The 12,732-nt window shown below is 49.0% G+C and overlaps 1 protein-coding gene across 5 annotated transcripts in view; it reads left to right on the top strand.

Moving 5' to 3' along the window:
• Unkl (unk like zinc finger) overlaps nucleotides 1-12,732 on the top strand; it is a 46,791-nt gene that overhangs the window by 11,155 nt on the left and 22,904 nt on the right. For all 5 annotated transcript variants that reach the window (XM_052197792.1, XM_052197791.1, XM_052197790.1 and 2 more), the window contains exons 3-8: nucleotides 1,074-1,250; nucleotides 2,217-2,350; nucleotides 7,149-7,284; nucleotides 8,725-8,842; nucleotides 10,228-10,312; nucleotides 11,898-11,980. In XM_052197792.1, the coding sequence (XP_052053752.1) occupies nucleotides 1,074-1,250; nucleotides 2,217-2,350; nucleotides 7,149-7,284; nucleotides 8,725-8,842; nucleotides 10,228-10,312; nucleotides 11,898-11,980 (733 nt within the window). The remainder of the gene's footprint in view (nucleotides 1-1,073; nucleotides 1,251-2,216; nucleotides 2,351-7,148; nucleotides 7,285-8,724; nucleotides 8,843-10,227; nucleotides 10,313-11,897; nucleotides 11,981-12,732) is intronic.

Here is a 12,732-nt window from a genome sequence, read left to right as displayed (position 1 = left end):
GTTTGTTTTTCTCTTTCTATGATAAAACATTCTGACCCAAAGCAATTTGGGGGAGAAAGGGTTTATTTGGCTCACTTACATCACAGTCCATTACCGAGGGAACGTGAACAGAAACCGAAGCAGACATCCCAGCTCTGTTTACAGTCTTGCTTCCTGTGGATTGCTCAGTTTGCTTTCTTTTTCTTTTCTGTTAGTTTGTTTGATACAGGGTTTCTCTGTTCAGACCTGGCTGTCCTGGGCCAGACTGGCCTCTAACTCAGAGATCTGCCTGTCTCAGCCTCCAGAGTGCAGGTGTTGAAAGCATACACCACCACCTTCAGGCTTAGTTTGCTTTCTTATATAATCCAAACCAGAGTTGGCACCTCCCACAGTGGGTTAGACCCTCCCATATCAATTGTCAGTCAAAACAAAAAACAAAAAACCTCATGGGTTTGTCTATAGGTCAGTCTGATGGAAGCATTTTCTTTTCCCTTTTTTTTTTAAGGATTTATTTTATGTATATGAGTACTCTGTAGCTGTCTTCAGACACACCAGAAGAGGGCATGGGATCTCATTACAGATGGTTGTGAGCCATCATGTGGTTGCTGGGATTTGAACTCAGGACCTCTGGAAGAGCAGTCAGTGCTCTTAACCACTGAGCCATCTCTCCAGCCCTGGAGTCATTTTCTTAATTGAGGTTCCCTAGTTCCTGATTGCCATGGCTTGTGTCAGGTTGTCAAAAAACTGACCAGCAACAGTAGCAGTGCATGGTGTAAAGTATGGAAATGCAGCATACCACAGAGTGTGCTGTTTTGTCAAGCAGATTATTCTGATATGAAGGTAAGCAAACAGTCACTTTGATGGGACTTGGTGTTTTTCTGCTGTGTATGTCAGATGAGGTCTGCGTGCCTTGGGGAGCATTGTGAAGTTGGGGACAGATACTTGTTGAGTAGTGCCATTTCTGGTCAGAGCAAACCGTGGTGTGCAGGAGTGGAGAAGCAGCCACTCCACAATTGCCAATAGGACGCAGGCAGAGTGCCGGGTCAGCTAAGTTCACAAGAGCTAGTCAGTGTGTTCATCCCTCTGCTTCCCAGATGCCCTTACCTGCATCGAACAACCGGGGACACAGAGCGCAAGTACCACCTGCGCTACTACAAGACAGGCACGTGTATTCATGAGACAGACGCACGGGGCCACTGTGTGAAGAACGGGCTGCACTGTGCCTTTGCTCACGGGCCCCTGGACCTCCGGCCGCCTGTGTGTGACATCAGGTGAGTTGGTGCTTACTGGGACCAGCTTACCCACTGCTACTTCCAGCATTATTGTTTCAGAGCATCCCTTTCTGAGCCTGTTTTATTGAGTTACTGTTTGGGGACACAATATATGAGTACACCGTAGCTGCCTTCAGACACACCAGAAGAGAACACTGGATCTCATTACAGATGGTTGTGAGCCACCATGTACTTGCTGGGAATTGAACTCAGGACCTGTGGAAGAGCAGTCCTTGCTCTTAACCACTGAGCCATCTCTCCTGTGTAAGTTGCTACTTTATGAGTTGTAATGTAAATGTTTTTTGAGACAGATTTGCTAAAGGGGCCTCAACCAACAGGCTGAGACCTGCTGGTCTAGACAAAGGAACACCAAATGTGCTCAGCTGCTGTGGAAAGCTGCTTCCTAAGCTCACACCCATAATAGCCTAACACTTGGGAGGCTGAGTCAGGCTCAGCTGCCATGAGTTCGAGGCTGGTCTGTGATATATGGTGACTTAGTAAACATTAGGACATTCTGAGCTACAACCGAGAGAGCCCTCTTCTCCAAAGGAAGGAAGGGAGGAAGGAAGAAGGACGAGCAAGCCAGGTGTGGTTGTGTATATCTTTAGTCCCAGTACTTGGGAGGAAGAAGCAGGCAGATCTCTTAAGTTTCCGTCCAGCCTGGTCTACATAGCAAGTTCTAGGACAGCAAGGAGGGCTACACTGACTCTGTCTAAAATAGAAAGGATAGGGAGTTGGGACAGGTTTTTTTCTAAATGAACCAGCTCTACAGTTGCGGTTTGCGATAGAACTGATGTCTGAAGACAAGACTGCTGGGCCTGCTGCTGCTGCTGTGGTCTGGCTCCAAACCCTCATAGTGTTGGTGAGGTGGCAGACCAAGTGGCTCTGGAGCCATGGATTCCGCTGGCTTGCTCCACCTCCAGGAACCGTCAGGCAATAACTGCTTTACTGTGCTGCTGGTTGCAGGGAGCTCCAGGCCCAGGAAGCCCTGCAGAATGGCCAGCTCAGCGGAGGGGATGGGGTGCCAGATCTGCAGCCTGGGGTCTTGGCCAGCCAGGCTATGATCGAGAAGATCCTTGGTGAGGATCCTCGGTGGCAAGGTAAGCCTGGGCTCACTGCAGTGCTCGGGGGAAAGCCATGGCCTTTGTCTTGGAACCTGCTCATTCACGAGTTCTTAAACTGGAGAAGAGGACAGATGGCAACGTCAAGGGCCCTCAGTCTATTGCTAACCGTGAGCCACCTAGAAAACAGGTGGCCAAGGGGGATTTGAACCTGGCTGTCTGGCCCCAGATGTGCTGACCCCTCATACCACCTGATGTCTTGGTGGGTCGGATTGGTTGGTTGTGGGGCCGAGGGAAGTGTTCAGGGCCCACAGCAGCTTCCAGGCAGCCTGGACCAGCACGTGGTTGTCTGGTGTGTGCTGCCACCTACCCCATTAAAGTCAGAAACCCCCCCCCCCCACACACACACACCTACTAGTCTGTGTTTTGATGTGTCTGGAGCTTAACTCAGATGGTTGTCTGTCTTTGGACTTGTCCCTTGGAGCTGCAAAACCCACATCCTCTGCAGGCTCCATGACTGATAGCTGTGAAGAGTCAGAGTCTTGTTTTGTGGTAAAATATACATAAAGTTCACCATTTTAGAGTGACTGGGACTGGGGAGGTGGCTCAGTGAGGACAGGGCTTACTGTGCAAGCAGAGGGACCCGAGCCTGGATGCCAGGGATCCCTGCGAAAATCCAGGTGTTGCAGCCTGTAATCCAGGCACTAGGGAGCTGGAGGCAGAAGGATCCTGAAGGTCTACAATCCAGCCAGTTTAGCCAGTTGGTAAACTCTGAGTTCCAAAAAGTAAGGTGTAAGGGGCTGGAGAGATGCCTCAACAGGTGAGTGCTAGTAGCTATTGAGAGGACCAGAGTATGATAGCCACCTAGCAGCTCACAACAGCCCGGTGTCTGCGGGCACCAGTACACACATGGTATAAAGACGTACATACAGGCAAAAGCTACCATTAAAATAATAAATGTAAAAAACAATAAGGTAGGATTAAAGGAAGACATCTACTGTCAACCTCTAGCTCCCACACGTGCACTCAAGGATGTGTGCACACACGTCTAATTCACCATTTTAAAGTGAGCAGTTCCATGTATTCACAGTGTGAACCACCAGGGCTACCTAATTCTAGAACATTCTCTTCACCCTGAAAGGAAATTCCATATTCAAGGGTAGTTGCTTGTGCCCGTCCCTTTTCCTTTTGTACCACGTGGTCAGTGAAAGTGCCGTTGTTTGGTTTCTCTGTACCCTGACCATCCTGGAACTCACTCTGTAGACTAAGCTGGCCCTAAACTCACAGAGATGTGCCTGCCTCTGCCTCCCGAGCTCTGGGACAATAGATGTCTGCCAACACTGCTCAACTTCTGGGTTCTTTAGTTTGTAAACAGTGCTTCCCAATTGCAGATGGTCCAGCTTTGGATTGTTTTCCTGCAGTCTTCCTCTCTCATTGGATAAAATGAATCCAGCTAGGGGCCAGAGGCCAGATACATTAACAGCATCTGTGGACCTGTTTCTGAGTCCATGTCTTACTGTGGTCCCACATTGTGCTGTCTCACACCACTGAACTCAGACTATACCCTCTTCATTGCCCCGCCCGACTCCATGCTGACAAGTCGAGGCCTATTGTAACAATGTATGTAGGTTTTGGGAAAGTAGAGGGGACGCCATCTTCCCAGTCCTCTGTCCCCGAGGGAGACTTGCAGTTCCCTGTCCCAAAGTCAGGGACAGGATGTGATAATCAACTAGAGTGGCCGCAGCCTCGTGTCTGGCTTTGTGTGTTTGTATCACCCTGCTGATCTATCAGCAGCCTCCCTGTGGGCCGCCTCTGTTTTTCTCCAAGTGGGCATCTGATCCAGTGCCACAGGTGGGGTGAGAACCCCATGTCTCTGGAGGGTAGATTTGACTCATCAGGACTTAGCTGAATAGGACAGAAAGAAAGGAAGTGATTTTTATTTTATTTTTTTATGTATATGAGTACACTGTAGCTGTACAGATGGTTTTGAGCCTTCATGTGGTTGCTGGAGGTTGAATTTAGGACCTCTGCTCGCTCCGGTCTACCTCACTCGCTCTGGTTAACCTTACTTGCTCAGTCCCTGCTTGCTCCAGCCCAAAGATTTTATTATTATTATTTTCATTATTACTTTCATTATTATTATTATATGTAAATACACTGTAGCTGTCTTCAGACATTCCAGAAGAGGGTGTCATATCTCATTACAGATGGTTGTGAGCCACCATGTGGTTGCTGGGACTTGAACTCAGGAGAACAGTCAGTGCTCTTACCCGCTGAGCCGTCTCTTCAGCCCAGGAAGTGATTTTTAGAGAGATCATTACTCATGTTTTTGTTTGTTTGGAATTTCCACTTTCTTTCTTTCTTTCTTTCTTTCTTTCTTTCTTTCTTTCTTTCTTTCTTTCTTTCTTTCTTTCTCTCTCTCTCTCTCTCTCTCTCTCTCTCTCTCTCTCTCTTTCTTTCTTTCTTTCTTTCTTTCTTGATATGTGAGTACACTGTAACTGTCTTTCAACACCAGAAGAGATGTCAGATCCCATTACAGATGGTTATGGGCTACCATGTGGGTGCTGGGATTTGAACTCAGAACCTTTGGAAGAACAGTCAGTGCTCTTATCTGCTGAACCATCTCTCCAGCCCAGGGTTTCTGTTTTATGACAAAAGGTCTCACTATGTATTCCAGGCTGACCTCGAACTCATAGAGGCTTGCCTCTCCAGTACTGGAATTAATGTGTGAGCCAGCGCAGCCAACCTCAAAGTTGGGTATTGTTGTTATTTTGTTGTTGTTGTTCTTTTGTTTTGAGATAGGGTCTTATGATGTAGCTCTGGCTTTCCTGGAACTCACCAAGTAGACCAGGCAGGCCTCAGACTCATAGAGACGTGTCTGCCTCTGCCTCATGAGTGCTAGGATTAAAGGCGGATGTCATTCACACCTGGCAAAGTTAATCATTTTTAAGATGGATGTGATGATGTACACTTTGTGAGTCTAGCACTCAGGAGACGTGATACAGGATGATGATGAACTCAAGATCAGCCTAGGCTACATACTAAAACTGTTTTATAGAGTTAACATAGATACTGAGCTGGATGGGGTTAGTACATACCTACAATCTTAAATCTTAGGCTAGGTTTGAGCAGGATTGCAAAATTTAGGCCATCTTGAACTACACAGTAAGTTTAAGGTCAGTCTGGGCAATTAATAGGACCGTCTCTCACACTAGAGAGTGGAAGTGTGACGCAGGGCTAGACCGCTTGTCTGGGCGTTCGGTCCATGGCCTGTCTTCAGTGCAGCCTGAGCAGGGCTTGGTGGCTCACCTGCAACCACAGCACTGGGTCGGGGCACAGGCATTGAGTTGGAAGCTAGCCTGGATTATATGTAACCTGTTTTTTTAAAAAACATTAAAATGTTTTTTCCTCTCGAGGCTGGGTTTTTCTGTGTAGCCCTGGCTGTCAGGAACTCACTCTGTAAACCAAGCTGGCTTTGAATTTATAGATCTCCCTGCCTCTGCCTCTTGAGTGGTGGGATTATAAGGCATGTACCACCACTGTTTGGCTAATGCTAAATATTTTTAAAAGTAGGAATTTCCCCGGGGCTGGAAAGATGGCTCAGCGGTTAAGAGCACTGACTGCTCTTCCAAAGGTCCTGACCCCAGCAACCACATGGTGGCTCACAGCCACAGTGGGATCTGATGCTCTTTTCTGCTACAGTGTACTCACATACATAAAATAAATAAATAAATCTTTAAAACATTCTTCTTCATCCTCAGTCCTCATCATCATCATTAGAGGAGTGGGCATGCAAGTACTCGGGTAGAGGCCAAAGGACAACTTTTGGGAATGAGTTTTCTCCTTCTATTGTGAGTTTCAGAGATTGAATTCGAATTGGTAGGTTTGTGCAGTAACAGCTTCTACCTGCTGAGACATCTCACTGACCTAAAAGTATTTTTAGAGCAGTTCTTCAGTCACAGCAAACAGGAGAAGATCCAGAGCTTTTCCCTGTTCCCTGGGCAGACTGGCCTGCCGTTACCCAAGCCTGTGAAGATCGGGCTTATGTTTTAGTAGGTCGGTTTGCTGGGTTTTTTTTTTGTTTTTTTGTTTTTTTGTTTTTTTGTTTTTTTTTTTATGGTAATAGAAACAGTTTAAGAAAGAGAAGACACTCCTGAGAATGGGAGTGTGAGCTGGGGACAAGCATGTTCTCAAAAAAGCTCTGTGTTTTCATGGTGGTTTATTTGTGTGGGGTCTGGGGGTGTGCATGCCTGTGGATATGTATGTGTGTGGGTGAGTGTGTGTGCATGTGTGTTGTGTGGGAGCCTGAGGCTGACGTTAGATGAGCCTCCATCATCCTCTCTCCTCATATGCATTGATACGGAGTCTTTAAATTGTACCCACAGCTCAGTGGGTCTGCATTCTCAGTGATGGAATTGTGGTCAGGTTGCACGCCCATTGGAATTCACATCAATGCTGAGGATTTGAACTCAGGTCTTCATGCTTGCCCAGCAAGTGCGTAAAGCCACTAAGCCATCCCCTCAGCCTATCAGTGATTTTTAATATGATCACACACTCATGTGACCAGTTTGTGTTTGACATTTGATTTGTTTTTCCTTTTTGAGACAGGGCTTCACTTCACCATGGGTAGCCTTGACCTTGCCATGTAATTAGGAATAATCTTGAGTCTGTTACTTCTGTCTATACCTCTTAAGTTGCTCTGGTCCTTCCTCGTGGATGAATCACATTTGTATACCTCTTAAATGGTGATGGATGGGTGGCTGTCTGTACTTTGGGCTGCTGTGTCTAATGTTACCGTGAGTGCTCAAGGCCAGGTTTTCTTGCATCTGTTTTCCAGACAGTAACTTCGTATTGGGCAGCTATAAGACAGAGCAGTGCCCGAAGCCACCACGCCTATGTCGCCAGGGCTACGCCTGTCCACACTACCACAACAGCAGAGACCGCCGTCGGAACCCCAGGAGGTTCCAGTACAGGTGGGCTCGGGGACCACAGACGGGACCCTGAGCAGTTTCCCAGGGGTTTCCCATCAGAAGTCCCCTCTGGCTCTAGATGATGCTCTGTTGTAGTCCCTGGTGCCTCCCTTCACCTGACAGACTCAGGGCCATGAGGTGTCTTCACTTCTTTCCTGTGACCCTTGTATCCTGTGCTGGGGAGGGGGGCACTCTCCAGGCACTCGTCATAGAGATGCTGATTCTTACATTCTCCCGTTGAGGAGTCCTGCCCAGCAGTGCTGTCAGTCACAGGCAAGGACAATATCTTAAGGGGCTGGCCTTGTTAGAGACAGAGCAAAGGCTTGTCTATAACTATAGGGCTTTAACTATAGGGCTAGTGAGGACAGAGCTGGGGTCTAGATCGCTCTGCACTCAGGCACAGTGGTTCTCACACGACCTGCCCCCTGGCAGCCCTGTTTTAGGGGATGGGGATCACAGCTGGGCACACTCCTCTCCGGCCTGCCCACCTCTGATAATGCACCACCCTTGTACAGTGTACCACCCCCGTCATGGAAAGGACTGAGCCTGCTGCACCTTTGGCTTTTCTGGGATGTGAGATAGAATTCGCCTTCCGGGCCAACAGCAGGGCACTGAGTCTGGAGACTGAGTTCTGGGGGATGCTGAGCTCCTTACCTTCCTATTTCCCATCAGCCTGCAGGTCCCCATCTCCCAGAGCATCATCCACTCGGCCCCAGCCACCCCTCTGTTTCGCTGGCCTCCCCTTTAGGCTTAGTCTGCACTGAGTGGCCCAGGTCCTCAGTCCCCACAGATTTCCTTACAGCCTGTACCTTTTCTTTGCAGAGGGCTGCCCTCTCCTCTTTGTAGTAATACCTTGTTCCCTTGAGCACCTAGGGATACTGTTCTTCTGATAGACAAAGATGGTGGATTTGTGACTTCACTGCTCTCTGAATAGCTTCAGGGTCAAGAGACCTGAACAGAAAACCAGCAATAATAGGAATAAATAGTGCTGTCTCTATTGCCTGGCCTTAAGAGGACCAGTGGATATCCTTGTAAAAAGGATGGAAAAATCGGGTAAAGGAGAAAAAAAGTGAGTTCCAAAGGTGGGAATTTTGACTATAAACCCAAACTGACGGAACAGCTGCCAGGAAGCGTGGGAAGAGAGCGGGATGTGATCACTTAACCTGATTAGGAGTCCCGATTAGGAGTTTTGAGAACAGCATCAAGTCTCAGAGCCCTGGGCTACCTCCCCCATGCCCCACTGTGGGCCACTGAGCCAGCTGTTCCTTGCCCCTGGAGACGCGACTCCGATGGAGAAGGGTCTGTGGGGAGCAGACACTTGAGTTCACCCTGTTCGCCTTTGCGTCCCTGAGGAGAGCGTGGTCACTGTAGGTTCACTTGCCTTCTGTCCTCCGTGTTGGGAGGCAGATTCTGAGCCCATGGGGTATGCTCTTCCTGTCCTAGGTCTACGCCCTGTCCTAGTGTGAAGCACGGTGACGAATGGGGCGAGCCCTCGCGGTGTGACGGTGGGGACAGCTGTCAGTACTGCCATTCCCGCACGGAGCAGCAGTTCCATCCTGAGGTAGGCATCGGTCAGGGCCCAACTGGGACTACTGGCAGCCCGAGAGGGGCTGGTTGTGTGTGGCATCCTCACTGGAAGGGCATGTGGGACTCAGAAACGCCCCAGGCTGTGGGATGTCTTAAGTCATCCCGGGAGGAGTTAGGACAATGGGGTGGGAACAGGGAGACAGGAAGGACCCCATGAAGTGAGACTAGCTCTTTCTTCCCTCTCCCAGACAGGGAGTATAACCAGGAAGGGACAGGCGTTACTAGAGCGTCCCCCGCGCTGCCCCGGCACTGGCTGCCCTGTTTCCAGTATCTACTGAGGTCCAGCTGATTGAGTGTAGCCCACAGCTCCACCCCCAGTGCTATGTGGGATGAACTGCCTATCCCTAAGCAACAGACCTCACTAGTGAGGATGTTCCAAGGGTTCAAAGGTCACCACATGGGTGGGACGGACCATCTGTCCTGTGGAATATTCTGGACAGGTATTTGGCCCAGTCCTTCTGAGTTCCCCTTGGCTGCTCAGTCACCAAGCAGAATGCATTCAGATTTGAATTACAATGAGTAAGTAGGGGAGGAGGTGTTCGGAGGGGCTGCGATCGGTATGTAAAGTGAATAAATAAAGTAATTAATAGAAAGAACCAGTAAGCGACCAGACTCTCCTTGGGTGTCCAAGTCTGCGGTAGTGGGCTAGGCTGGAGGAGCTAAAGGGCATGGGCTGTATGTAGGCCTCAGTGTGCCAGTGCAGGGGACTGTCGTCACGCCCTCTCTGAGCCTCTTGAGTGGCTGGTATTGTGGTATCTGGGGAAGGTTAGCCCCTGGGGAGCAGTTCCTGGTGCCAAAGTCTCCTCTCTTTTTTCCCAGGTGCCATGGTGAGTGGTGGGAAGACAGGTGCTTGTATTCACTGGGCAGGCATTGCTTGAGCATCTGCCGTGTACCAGACACACACCTTTCCAGGGTGTCAAGTAGTCTTCCTAGAGGTCTGACAGACAGGCTTGGCTCTGACCAATATGTTTTGCAGAGAGGCGGGTTTATAGGACCAAGGGCATCTAGAGACAAATGGAATGGTAGTCATCTTTCTATCACTAGAAAGAAAGGGGTTGTGTACTCAAAGAGTCAGAGGTCTCCATCCATGATCACGAGCTCATCTCATAGTTACTGGGGCCTTGTACTAGGCCCGCCATGTCAATGTTCCACCATCTGGGGCTGAGAACCAGGCTTCCATGAACCTTTGGAGACACTGCACATTTGTTCTGCAGCTGGGAAGTGCCCTCAGTCTGTTTGCTCCTGTGTTCTGCAGCTGGGAAGTGCCCTCAGTCTGTTTGCTCCTGTGTTCTGAGCAGCCAGCTGTGCTCCTCACAGAAAGCAGATCACTAAGCCTCCGTGTTTTGTCTGATTTCCTAGATCTACAAATCTACAAAATGCAACGATATGCGCCAAACTGGCTACTGCCCTCGGGGTCCTTTCTGTGCCTTCGCACACATTGAGAGTAAGTAGACGATCTTCAGCCCAGGGGCTGCCTCAGCCACCAGGGGCCAAGTATCCCGTTCAGAAGCTCCACAGTCTCACTGGGTTTTGGCTCATCCAGAGCCGTCTTTAAGGACGAGGACAGAGCAGTGACTCAATACTGTGACCTGGGACTAGGCTTCTCTGGGACTAATGCTTGTGATGCCCATTGAGATGGCTGGAGTGGGGGCAGGGAAAGGGGAGGGCTCGTGCCACATGGCTAGACCTGCCTTGCTCTTTGCACCTAGGATAGACCAGACCTTCAAAACTTAAAAGGACCCCTGCCCCAAGGCCTCCTAGGCCCTACTTGCCTCCTGGGGACACATATCTGTTGTCATTCATCTGTTCACCTACACTTTGCCATGTGCAGCTGTCCTGCCACTGAGTGCCAGTGGCTGTGTGGAGTCACTTTCTATCCCTGTGGCTGGAGGTGCCAAGATCCTTAATTGGACTTGGCCAGTTGGCCTCAGACCCTAGGTCACTAATTGTCACATAGGCTCTTTTTTTTTTTTTAAGGAATTATATATTATATGTAAGTACACTGTAGCTATCTTCAGACACACCAGAAGAGGGCATCAGATCTTGTTACGGATGGTTGTGAGCCACCACGTGGTTGCTGGGATTTGAACTCAGGACCTTCAGAAGAGCAGTCAGTGCTCTTAACCGCTAAGCCATCTCTCCAGCCCACATAGGCTCTTAATGGATTCTCTAAAGCTGTTCCCCCAGCTCTGGCATCTAGGTCCTGGTGGTTATAAAGTAGTTGCGAGCTCAGACTTCATTTTCTGCTCCAGTTGGAATGGCAGCTGTGTGTGTTCACACATTGTTGTTCATGTTAAAAATGATTGAATCCAACTAGTACTATTTGGGGTTGGAGAGATGGCTCTGTGGTTAAGAGCATGCATTGCTCTTGCACAGTCGAGAGTTGCATTCCCAGCACCCACCTCAGGAGACCCACAACCACTAGGGAATGTAATGCCCTCTCAAGGACCCCAGGAGCACCTGTACGCACAAGCCCACACCCACAGAGAATATACATCTTAAAATAGTTTACTGTACGCCGTGCAGTGGTGGTGCACGCCTGTAATCCTCTGGGAAGCAGAGGCGGGCGGATTTCTGAGTTGGAAGCCAGCCTGGTCTACAGAGTGAGTTCCAGGACAGCCAGGGCTATAAAGAGAAACCCTGTCTCAAAAAAACCAAATCAAAAAAAAAAAGTTTACTGTTTTTATGCATATGATTGTTTTGCTATGTGTATACTACATGTATGCCAGGTGTCTGCTGAAACCAAAAGGTGTCGCATTCTCTGGAACTGAGTTACAAATGGTTGTGAGTTACCATGTGAGTTCTGGGAACCCAGGTCCTCTGCAAGAGCAGCAAATGCTCCTAACCATTGAGCCACCTCTCCAGCCTCTAAAAATAATTTTTTTTTTTAAAAAAAAAATTACATGGCTCTGTGTGGGCTAGCCTGAATCCAGATCAAGGGAAGTGCTCACAACATCCACCAGTACTCTCCACTGCCCTGTGGGCCAGCTGGCAGCCCCTCAGTACTAGCTACTCTTTTTTCTTGGCAGAGAGCCTGGGTGTGGTGAATGAGTGGAGCAGCCGTGATCTCAGTTCTAACAGCACCTCAGCGTACAGCAGCCAGCCTGGAAGTGTAAGTGGACACTGCTTTAATCACACTGAGGGGACAGGCATGAGGTGACAGTCAGGTGGTGTGGCTGAAAGCAGTCTGTTTACATGTGAAGTTGTGATTCCTTCTCGAAGAGTCTAGAAAAGTCCTGGCCATATTCTTGCCTGGGCTGGAGCAGGACATGCCCCTGCTGTGCTGGCTTGTGGGATTTGGCTTTAGCAGGTGTCTGGTGCCTGGCCTCCCTTGTCTTTGCAGATCCCTTGGGGTCCATCCCAGGCAGTTGGAGGTCATCAACAAATGGTATCTGATGCAGCATCCCCAGTCTGTGTTAAGCAACACTCCCATGCTTTGGGTGAGGGGCAGGCATCCTGTATCTGATGGGTGTGATGAGGATGGGTAGTTCTCTGACTTAGAAATCACTTCCTGTTCATGCCAGAGTCAGCCACTAGAGTAGGTCCCTGAGGAGCGATCCCAATATGGGAACAGGATGTTCAAAAATGGATTTAAAATAGCATTTGGTTCTAAACCGTTTGAGTGACACTGACATAGTCCTGATGTCGCTGGGCAGTGGTGGTTTATGCCCAGCTCTCAGGAAGCAGAAGTAGGAGATCTCTGAGTTTGAGGCCAGCTTGGTTTACAGAATGAGTTCCAGGAACCCTATCTTAAAAAAAACAAAACAAAAACAGACTATAAAACAAGAGGGAAACAAAATAAATATCCCTGAATTTGTTGAACAGGACCCATTGTGCTTAGCTCATGCAGTCACAGGTGTCACT

This window comes from Apodemus sylvaticus, chromosome 10 (assembly GCF_947179515.1).
Source record: "Apodemus sylvaticus chromosome 10, mApoSyl1.1, whole genome shotgun sequence".
In the NCBI taxonomy this organism is placed as follows: Eukaryota; Metazoa; Chordata; class Mammalia; order Rodentia; family Muridae; genus Apodemus; species Apodemus sylvaticus.
This window is presented reverse-complemented; position numbering and strand designations above follow the sequence as displayed.